This window comes from Lupinus angustifolius, chromosome LG16 (assembly GCF_001865875.1).
Source record: "Lupinus angustifolius cultivar Tanjil chromosome LG16, LupAngTanjil_v1.0, whole genome shotgun sequence".
NCBI lineage: Eukaryota > Viridiplantae > Streptophyta > Magnoliopsida > Fabales > Fabaceae > Lupinus > Lupinus angustifolius.
Window position 1 is genome coordinate 11,765,192 of NC_032024.1, and position 11,725 is coordinate 11,776,916.

Genomic DNA, 11,725 nt, shown 5'->3' on the forward strand with positions numbered 1-11,725 from the left:
GGTGAGTTTGACTTGTCTTTCTTCAACCACAAATTGACACAAATTAACAATTTCTTTTCCCTTTCATTTTTGTGATGAATATTTTTTTTTTTGTATAATTAGTATCTCTTATTCAATAAAGAGGGAATTATATTTTGAAATATATGACCGTCATTTTTAACAAATTTGCTGCTACAAATAAGATCTTTGACCTTTTTCATATGCGTCTACATATAAGAGAAAAATATATAAAAATAAATGAGAGTAATCGTGTAATAGATGTATTCATTTGTTACAAGAGAAGGTTGTGATTCTTTTTTGCTGTGTGTATCAAAAGTTTCTGCCAATAGCCAAAAGCTAACTCTTTAATTTCCCAAACATAGAAAACATTGTAAAATTTTGATGTTTAAATAATTGAAAACATTGTCCTCTCAATCTATGCCTCACTCACTAAGTTATTCATCGTGTCCAACTACACACACAAAACATGCGTAAATGCTTCATCCTTGCAGCTTTTCTCTCTCCACGTTTTCGTTTCTCTTCCTCTAACACCTCCTGAATCAATTTTTCAATTTCATATGGATCCGCAGAACAAAAACTTGAGAATGCATTTTCTTCTTTAGGAACTTTTTTCTGATCATTGCTTGCACATGAAGAAGTGTTGTTTTCTGCTGATAAACTTGCACCCTTATTAGTTGAAACTTTAGATCCTTTTGCATTTATCTTCTCATCATATGCTACCCTTTTACCCTTATCTGATAGTATTTTCCATGCCTCAGAAATAAGGATAAATGCACCATGTGCACCAATGGACTTGTTCTTATCTGGGTGAAGCTCAAAGGCTAGCTTTCTATATTGTTTTCTCAGTGTGTTTTCATCAATGAAGCGATCCATGCCAAGTATACCATACCAATCTGGTTCCCCAGTTATTCTATTCTTTGTAGAAATATATACATCAAATGTTATTATCAATTGAGAAATACCCTCAAGATTGGGATATAAATTTTGAGCCTTTAAAGCAAATTTCTTTGCACCAAAAATATCCTTTGCAGCAAACTTTTTCTCTGCAATTTCTTTAGCTCTGATAGCCTCATCCTTATTGCACTCCATTTGTGAAGTTTGTCTTTGTACTATGTAGTTTGTGTCCCTGCAGAAACAGGAAACACAACATATAAGTATAAGAGAGAATTGTGATTGATATGCACATCCATCTTAACATATAATAAATATTGTCATTGATATATTTTTTTGTACTACCAAAAATATTCCATTACCTTATAAGGTGTCCTTCCAATAAGTATCAGCTCCCAGAAATTGAATCATTCATCTTTTGGTTATGTGTCTTGACATATAGCAAAATATGCTAATGACAATTTGGTGAAAGCATACATCCCAATAGGAGATACTTCCAATCTTCCATCTGGCATGGAATAAAGGACAATTGGTCTGAGACTATTGATAACTCCATTTGGTTGGTTGGAAATGGCAATCAAATTCATTTCTGGATGGATAACTAGATGGGTGAGCCATTGATAGATTACCTTCAGATACTTCCTAATTTGCACTCTCAACTTCATGCTAGGGTGGCTGATTTTAACATTGATGATAAATGGTTGATGCCTGGGTTACTGATCAGAGTTTTCCCTAATTTAGCTACTAAAATTCTAAACATCACCAGAGGAACAAACCAGGACAAATTAGTCTAGAAACATTCCTCTGATGGTGTGTTAACCTCTAAGATGGCTTTTGCGCATGTCATTAACAATTCTTCAAATCCTTCTTGGTGCAAGCAGGTTTGGTCATTAGCTATCCCTCCTTCAAGATCTTTCATTACTTGGAGGATTATGAATAGGAAAATGCATACTGATGAGAACCTTCAAAAGAGAGGCATGAATCTGGAATCTAAGTGTAATCTCTGCAACTCTTCTGAGGAGGACTCTGATCATCTATTTCTGCATTGCAGCTTTGCTAAGGCTTTATGGTCTTGGGTACAAGACTCTTTCTCTATAAGGCTTAATATTCAATCTGTTCAATATATTCTGTTACAATGCAGCATACAATTCAAAAATCAGCTGAAAGAGGTTTTATCCACTTGTGTCTTGCATACAATATCAACAATATGGTATTGCAGGAATCAGAGTAAATTCGATGGTAAGCAAGTCCCTATAAGGCAAGCAATCTCCAAAATCAAGGCAGGGACAACAATGGCTGAGAATTGCTCTCATGCAACCTCTAGTTCTTGTAGTGTATCTAATCTCCTTGTGCTGAGAAAGCTTAAAATTCCATTAAAGATGAACAAAGCTCCTAGAATTACTGAAGTGATCTGGCAAAAACCAAAGGAAGGTTGGATAAAGGTCAATACAGATGGTGCAGCCAAAGGATCCCCTGGGCTTTCGGGAGCTGGAGGTATATTCAGAAATTGTCATGGCATTTGTGTAGCTTGTTTTGCTTCATTCATCGACATACATCATGCAATATATGCTGAGATATTTGCAGCTATCACGGCGGTTAACTTGGCTTATAGGCATGGTTGGAACAATCTATGGATTGAGTGTGACTCAACAACGGTTGTGGATATCTTCAAAGGAATAGCATTGCCCCCTTGGAAAATCAATAGTCTTTGGGATAGTTGTAAACACAAGTTGAATTCAATAACAATCCATCTCACATCTTTAGGGAGGGTGATACTTGTGCGGAAAAATTAGCTAACTTTGCTATAGAATCTAGGCAAAACTCTTCCTGGAATCAAGCACCATGCTTCATTCATGAAGACTATAATAGAAATAGACTAGGTCTTTCTAGCTATAGGTTCAACAACTTGTAATGGATTCTTTTCTCTTTTGTTTGGTGCGGTTTATTAATAAAATTTAAGTGCATTTAGGTACTTTTTAAAAAAAAATTAAGAATGTTGTTAGTTAAGAGAGAAATCACCCTTTTGCGAGGGAGAAAAATCAAATTAAAGGGCAATAATAATATTATTATTATTTTGAAGTTATATTAGAAAAGAGTGGGATCGATATGGCTTATTTCAGTGTTTGGCAATGAAATGGGATGGTATTTTCATTCCATTCAATTTTGTTCTTAAGCTTAGAAGGCATAAACGGAATAAAATATGATATAAGAAAATTAAACTAAAATGAACTCAACCATACAATTCTAGGTTCTAAGATCATCATTGAAAAGGTAGAGAAAATTGTTCACATCATAACCAAAAGCACAAAAAGTCAAAAGCTTTATGCAGAAATTGAAATTACCAATCCTTGAAGAACCCAAAACTCGAAGATCTTGAATGTTTTAAAGGTAGTTTAGGCAGGAAGAGAGACAAGGAGGGATATGCACGAGAACCTCAAAGGTCAAAGTTTTTGTATTGAAAAGAGGAGTGAGCATTTGCATAGAGAACCCCTTTTATTTGATGACATGATTCTGCTAAAGTACCACGATCTTAGACAGATATAATCATGATTTAGCGTTATAAAATAATACGTTTGATATATTTTTTATAACAAAAGAATAATTCTAAAATCCTTCATGCCAAATAAAATCTCCCTTGATATTTTTAATGTGCCTTTTGACATTGTTATTTTTACTAGAAAGTGTTCAATTACTCTAAAAAATATATTCCACATATTAGATTATTAGTTATCCTTTCAGATCTCTTCACTAATTTAAATCATTTGATTTTCCTAGATAAATGGTTATGATGTGAATTATATTTTTAAATTTACTTTTAGAATAACTAAATTCATCCATTTTTGTTGAGGATGAATAAATATCTATGTCAGTAAAAACTAAATTTTATGTTATTGAATAAATTTTATCACAAAATATATAGCTGAATTTGAAGTTTAGATCATTTACAAAAAAATTAGCGTGAAGCCAAGTTTGTTAATTAATATATGCATCAAAATTTTCTCACGAACTTTAATATTATTGTTGAAAAAAACAAATGTATCGGTAACATTATTATTGTTTTTCGCAAATTCTTTTATCCGATTTTCTTATACTTTTTATGGTGAGGGATAATTTTATTAGAGTTGAGAGCTTTTATAGCATTGACGGGGTATCAAAAGAATCCACATACAACTAAAACTTCAGAAAATGTTAAAAATAATGGTAAATTACCTATAATATTATATGTTATTTTAGACCTTCAAAATAATAAATAAAATTGAATGGTCTATTAAACATAATTTCTTTTATTCAAACAAACATGAAAAATAAAAATAAAGTCATTACTTCAACATAATATTATTTCACACTTATAAATTAACAACACATCATTAATATTTAACAACAAAATAATTCTAACGAATTTTTGACTTAGCAATATGTGTGTTTGACCAATATAACATTACATCACAATTATAAATTAACAACATATCATTACATTTATGGACTAACATGATATTACAATTATGAATTAACAAAATTATATCAAAATTATGATTAATATGATATTACAGTTATTTACCGTATATTTTTATATAGAGTGATTTAGGAATTGAGTCTAGGGAATCATGGATCTCGGTACCTTATTACTTCAACATAGACTCATTCAAAAGTGAATTTCAAAATCTTCAGTTCCAATTACTTGTGGGTCAAATGGACCCAAATCCAACTCGTTGCAAATATTATCATACCCAAGTAACCATTGTCTTCCCTGACTAAACATTACTCTAATCCAAAGTGATGTTTAAGGGGAATATATATCTCCTCCCATGTAAACCAATCATTCACCAATTTGTGTGTTTTTTTTGTTTATATTTTAATATTGTTTAAGAAAGAAAATAAAATAGAAATCATGGAAATTGATGTTTTAACTTTTAATATACAAAAAATATTAAACTTAGTTTCTCGATGTCTACTCATTAATTTATAATTTTAAACTAGGACTCTTAGGATACTTGTTAGTATATGCATCAAAATTTTCACAATTTCTTTAGTTAAGTTAATTTATATATTTATATACTTATTATAAATAGAACCTGATAAAATCATTTTAAACAAATAATTATAAAATATTTATTAAGTTAAGTGAAATTTTATAATATTTGTTACTTCAAAATTTTATTTTAAATTTAAAACATCAGTGCAATGGACGTATAGTACATTCGGTCTTATCATATGGTATCCACTTTTTTCTTTAAAATTAAAACGTATGAACATCATATAATATTATAATTTTAGTGACATAAGTTCTAATATCCAATGGATGTTGGTTCAAGTGGTACATGTTTGATTCCCTTAAGCAAGGTCTCGGGTTCAAGTCTTGTGAATGGAAAAAAATGCCCGTTGGAAGAGTTAGCCCCACATACATGTGAATATTTTCGGCTTGGACATAATTGTATCCAGTACAAAGATACCTATGAGAAACAAAAAAAAAATAAGTTCTAATATGATTGGCTTGAAGTTTTTGAAATTGGGATGAGATAAATTATAGAGCTATCCAGACTGGAGCTTACATACATAGTAATTATTTGGGTTTCTTATGGTCTCCGTACCAACTTAGTTCATAATAAATTTAAATTACTATTTTGATCCACAACTTTCAAAACGTAAACCCTTTTAGTTCCTCCGTTATCTCTCATATGTTAACGTCAACCGAGTTAATGATGTGACACATTAACTGCACATGTGATAATATTGCAATTTCACGTTGAAACTTTTTGCCAACTCAGCAAAATGTTGTCATTTCAAATTAAAAAAAAAACTTAAGAGAGTGCCATCTTCTTCTCACTCACCAACTCTAAGAAAAATCACTCATTTTAATCCTATAAGATTTCCGTAAGTACCATATTAGTTCCTATTGGTAAACAAATTTTTGAACTTGTAAATGAATGGATTCAGATGTTTTATTCATCAATACTGCATTGTTTATATACACAAAAGTTATTCCTAAAATATAAACAAATATGTTTAATATAACCTTCATATTTGATTTTAGGATAATAGCAACCTAATCAATCTAAACAAATTTGTTTACATGAATTTGGTTTGTTATTACTGCATTACCCCCTCAAGTGGGAGCATAGAGATTCAGAATGCTCAACTTGCCCAAGAAAGATTCAAACTGTGGCTTTCCCAAAGCTTTGGTGAAGATATCTACGAGTTGAGCAGTAGTAGAGACATAGGTTGGAAGAATATCGTGGTGGAGGACTTCATTACGAACAAAATGGTGTGTTGTTTCTTTGTTTTCCAAGACGGATGTCCTAACCTATTGTGTCATACTTCTAGCTCATTCATTCCTTCAACTTTGCATACCTTATTCGACGGGGCTTCTCGAAAAAGATAGAGTTCATTCCTTCGTTCACCCGAACCAATCAACATCTTTGAGGTTCGGTCTTCTATAGCACATAGATCATCGGTAAACTGAACACTATAGTTTGAGTCATATGATAATTGTGATATAGAAATTAAGTTGCATTTGAACTGAGGTACATAAAGTACATGTTCAATATTTAAATTATCAGAAAGTTTTACTTTTCCTTCCTTAGTAGAGATGGCAGTGTGTCCATTTAGAAGTCCAACAGGACATCCAGACACGTCTGTCACGTTGCACAGGTGTTGCAAATCCGATGTTATGTGATTCGATGCCCCACTATCAAGTATCCAAGGTGAAGGTTTTTTCTTCTGAGCATATTCAGTTCTTGAATATAACATAGAACATTCACCTTTAGTCATCATGTGTGCCAGACACATTATAAAGTATCCAAGGTGAAGGCTTTTTTCTTCTGAGCATATTTGGTTCTTGAATATATCATAGAACCTTCACCTTCAGTCATCATATGTGTCATACACATTATCAAGTATCCAAGGTGAATGTTTTTTCTTTAGTTGTTTTTTTATCACCCTAAAATGTGGTGACTTGACTTGATAGGAAGCACAAGACTTGTATGAGTCATTGTTGAAGTTGTTCTTGGAGATGATAACTTCATATCCTTCTTCTTCTTGGTTGAGAGATTATGGCTCCTTGTGATTGAATAGACTCGCAGAGCTATAGGAAGTCGCTTCATCATTGCCCCAGTTTTGAGTTTCTTATAACTTTCCAATAACAAATGAGATCATCCAAAATAATTGCCACAGTTTTGAGTTTCTTATAATATTTTATTAGAAAATGGGATTAACTCAAAAACCACCCCAGTATGATATATTAATAATCATTCTTCACTTTCAATTGTGCTAGTTGGCTCTGATTGGAATGCCTTAGACCATGAAACATCTCAAAATCTACCCGGTTTAAAAGTCTACAACTTCTCCTTTTCACACTCCTTATTTCATGAATAAATCTTTAAAAAGAAATACTAAAACAATGATCATATAAACTTCGGCAAGTGTTTCGGATATAAGTGATGATGTGGTAGTAATGATAAAATTTAATTTGGGTTTGGCTTGTGTAGATGTGGTGGTAGTGATGATAGTATTTGATTTGAGTCTGGGGTTCAATAGATGTGGAGGTGATAATGATATGATTTAATTTGTGTTTTAGGCCGTGAGTGGTGATAAGGTGAAGATAATATCAATAAAATGATTTTTAACTCTATGATTAAAGATGAGATATTTTTATCAAAATTTATGAGTTTTTGGCAATCAGCGATTTCTTGTTATGATGCACATGATAAGCAAATAAGTCATCAACAAGGTCTTTCCAGGCTTGTATCGTGGTTTGGCTAAGTGTTTTCAATAAAATGATATAATGCTAAAAATATGTCTTTCCCATATCCACCTTTCACCTTTCTTCTTTATCTTATTTTCAACAATTTTCTAACATGACATAAATGAATTTTCCACATTGTGATAAGAATAGCCTAAGATGTAAGCAAAAAATTGCTATGAAATGTTCCTTTTATGATCACTGATATTATACTTTTGCCCTAACTTTTGCATGAGATATTAATTGCAGATTCTTAGCGGGCTTTTTTCTCTACACAAATTTTTACTTTTTTGCACTTTAAGTTAGGAACATTCCTTATATTCTTTTATCGCTCATTTACATGAGTAATATTAAAGAATGCATTATCTCATTTAATAATCAAATGTCAAGGAAAAAAAATTGAAAAGCTAGCCTCCCAGGTTGTTGACATATTGAGGATTATTAAAAATCATCCACTTTCATGATGTATAGGCTCAAATGGAGTGACTAGAGATATCTTCTTAGTGTTTGGGAATTAAAAAGAAGCCTCGTGTCATAAAAAAAAATTGTCTCAAGATGTACACAATTTTTTTGTTTTACAATTGCATCATCCTCCATTTTATTATTATATCTCATATTAATACATGAATTAATTTTATTCGGGATATTTTGTGGTGTTTTTTTCGGTTCATGTAATTAGGTTAATATGGTTGGTAGGGTGAGGTATGAGATGTTAAAGTCTGCATGATCATTGCATTAGTATATATGCCGTAAAAGGATATGCATTTGAAAATAAACCTTTACTTACGAAAAAGAAAACATGGGCGAGTTAGGGAGTTTCACCTTGTCTGGGGTCTTTAAGTGAAGAAAAAGTTTTCAAATTGTTCTCCAATTTAGCTGGGGTAGGAGATATTGTATCATCACTCTATCTTCTTGAATTTCTTGTGTGACTCTGATCGCTTTCAATCGAGTCCAACAATAGTATTCTTAAAACCAACTCTTCAATTGATGAGCGCCCTTAGCAATGTGATTATGAAATGCATGTAGAAAAATGATTTTTATTGATGCAAAATATGCATGAAGTGAACATTTTTCTTTATTTTTATATCATGTTATATGGATTGAAATGCAACTTAATGCATGAAATAAGAGTAATGCTGACCTTGAGCCTATACTACTAAAACAATACATGACATGCATGATGATACATTTGATTTATGTTGGGATGTATGAATGATGTGAGACTAATATTTTTGAAGCATGAGATGTTGCCACGGAATGCATGCGATTTTATTTTTTAGTGCATGAGACTTTTAGATAAAGAAATTTTGGATGTATATAATTTTAAATGCATGCAGGCTATGATATATGAGAAAATCTATGAATAAACGAATAAGTGGGTGTATGTATGAATGGTGTGTTTGTTTTTTAAAGTGTATGAATGAATGCATAATCGAATGAATGAAATAATATCTCCTTTTGAATGCATAAGTCAATGAATGAGAATTTTTATTTTTGAATCACTGAATGAAAGCATAAGTCAATCAATGAATATTTTTATTTTCGAACGTATGAATGAATGCATAAGCCAATCAATGAATTTTTTTATTCTTGAATGCACAAATAAATGAGTGATGAAATGCATAAGTCAATCATTGAAGATTTCTATTTTTGAACATAATGAATAAATGCATGAGTCGATTAATGAAAATTTTTATATTTGAAAGCAATGAATGAAAGCATAGGTCAATCAATGAATATTTTTATTCTTGAACGCACAAATGAACGAATGAATGATCGAATAATATATATGTTTTTATTGTCTTAGATAGGTTATACTTTATGAGTTTTATGGATTGCCTGAGACCATAATCTAATGGTGCCTAGACTGTATCCAATCATAAAGAAAGGAAGCGCAAATACCTTAGGGATCACAAGTGGGACTCATAGTCCATACCCGTAAGGTTCATGATATTTGATGACAATCTGGATGATTGATTGTGTTAATACAAGTGAGACCTAAAGTCCACACCGACAAAGAGGATGTCCCATCTAATCTAATGTCCAGGTGTATGTGTATGTGCAATATGCTAATGCAGTACAATGGAAAGTATATGACTTTTAACCAAAATTCAAATAACAAGTTATAATAGAAACAATTATTTACAATAAACAATTATAATTTGAGTTTATTTAGGAAGTTAAAACTAAATAAACAAATAACTAAAGAGTATAATTAGCCATACAAGTAGTAATTATGGGCCGACCTCTCTTAAAAAATGTTCCCAATAGAGTCGCCAGCTGCCATGTCCCGATTTTCGGCTGCACGATTTTCTCAGAATCACTACTACATTTTTTCAGTCAAAATGTAGAAAAATATTTTGACTCAATTATATTGGGCTTTGAATTTTTGATATTCAGGTTCGGGAGTCGGTTACGGAGTAGAGAAGGTATTAGCACCCTATTCACCCACTTTAAGTAGTACCCCTCACTAAATTATATTGTTTATTTTATACTTTAAAATTATTTGGTTATTTAATTAATTATTGAAAGTAATAAAATTTATTTACTTTTGTTATGCCTGACAAGGTGAGACCTTGCTCCTACGTATCCACGTAATCAAGGCTATGTAATTCTTTGTTTAAAATGGTTTATTGGTTATGTTTATTTTATACTTTTTAGAAAAAAATGTGATGATCAATCTTAACTAAATTTCTATTAAAATGAGTTAATCACAACCCTTGTGTTCAGTACGACGTCTCATATTAATGATTAGTTAAGATCTCATAATTTTATTTTAAAGATAATTCTTTTAGAAAAAATGTAATTTTTCTCATTAATGTTAAGAAAATGAAGTGCAGTTCTAATGTCTGGCACTACATCATACGTGAAAACCATGTTAATGTAATTTTAATTTTTACTAAAACATTAAATATATCGCTTATATTATCAAAATTTTATCATACATATAGATAAAAAAGGATAAATGTAATGAATAAAAAATTAGATACATGCAAGAAATTGAACTTACCTACACATGTGAATCAACATCTATTAATTGGGAATAAAGATCCACAACTAGAGAGAATGTCTGGACCAACTCAACACATTCAAATCAAATGCAATCTCCTAATTAATTCAAACGAAAGAATAAATGGAAATCTATTTTTTTTTTGTTTAAAAGAACTTTGAGATTTGATTTTCATCATTATGACACAATAATTGAAAATTCAAAATTTAAAACTAATCAATATTTAAAAATCCGAATTTACAATATTTTGATTTTGGGACCTTTAAAAATGTCATTTTTCAGTAGAAAATCTCTAAATATTTTTTATTAAGAAGTCTAAAATTATTTTAACCCTCATGGATGTAGAAACAATATTTTTTTGACTCTAAAATACTTAAAAGTGACTCAAAAAATCTTGATTTGGATTCAACCAGCAAAAGAACTCTTACAAAGCATTGCTTTATTTTTATAGAGTCATACAAAAATATTCTTTCTTCTTATTTTTATTATATAAAAGAAAATTAGTGGTACTTCTCATGATGAAAATTTTCTAGAATTGATTCTGATGGAGTTTTTTATCATCCATTAAATATTCATTTCAATGTTCTTTTTTTATTTTTGGAAACAAATTGTTGGGAGGGAATTGAAATAAAACTCATTAAATGCTAATGGATTCAATTAAAATCGTTTTTGAAATTCAACTTGAGATTTAATTTGATGTATTGGACCGTAAAGCCCATTAAAGATTAAAAAACATTTTTTGTTATAATTTTTTTGAAAATGTATTTTGGGACGGACAAAATTGGGTCTTCACAACTTTCCTTCTTTACTTATTACTTATTGGATTGCACACAAACTGAGGTTTGAGTGTTGCCATGATAAGTAACTAGTAAAGAAATGAATGTTGATTGTGTCGAGGCACAAAAGATTTTTTTGATGGTGAGATAAGGTGTGAGGTACAAAAAACTTTCTGTTCGAGGTTGTCAAACACGAGGTCCTCAAAAGTACAATTTGAGGTCCTCAAGCAAGGACCCATGGAATTTAAAAAACGTGAGGTGCAGAGCCTGGAAAGATTGACTTCGATCGTCAAGCATGGGGTCCTCGAA

General features: G+C 31.0%; 2 protein-coding genes across 2 annotated transcripts; both read right to left on the reverse strand.

Annotated features, from left to right (window-relative positions):
- Positions 295-2,685, reverse strand: LOC109329175 (chaperone protein dnaJ 49-like). Its single transcript, XM_019562849.1, has 2 exons — positions 1,254-2,685; positions 295-1,126 (listed from the first exon to the last, which is right to left on the reverse strand). Exon 2 carries the CDS (start codon positions 1,087-1,089, stop codon positions 439-441), a length of 651 nt encoding a protein of 216 aa, XP_019418394.1. The 5' UTR covers positions 1,090-1,126; positions 1,254-2,685; the 3' UTR covers positions 295-438.
- On the reverse strand, positions 6,202-6,660 carry LOC109329316. The gene has a single exon (XM_019562991.1). The coding sequence runs from the start codon at positions 6,658-6,660 to the stop codon at positions 6,202-6,204; it is 459 nt and encodes a 152-aa protein (XP_019418536.1).

Bases quoted from the DNA above. Each gene is read 5' to 3' on its own strand.
- LOC109329175 (XM_019562849.1), bottom strand. From the start codon at position 1,089: ATGGAGTGCAATAAGGATGAGGCTATCAGAGCTAAAGAAATTGCAGAG.
- LOC109329316 (XM_019562991.1), bottom strand. From the start codon at position 6,660: ATGACTAAAGGTGAATGTTCTATGTTATATTCAAGAACTGAATATGCT.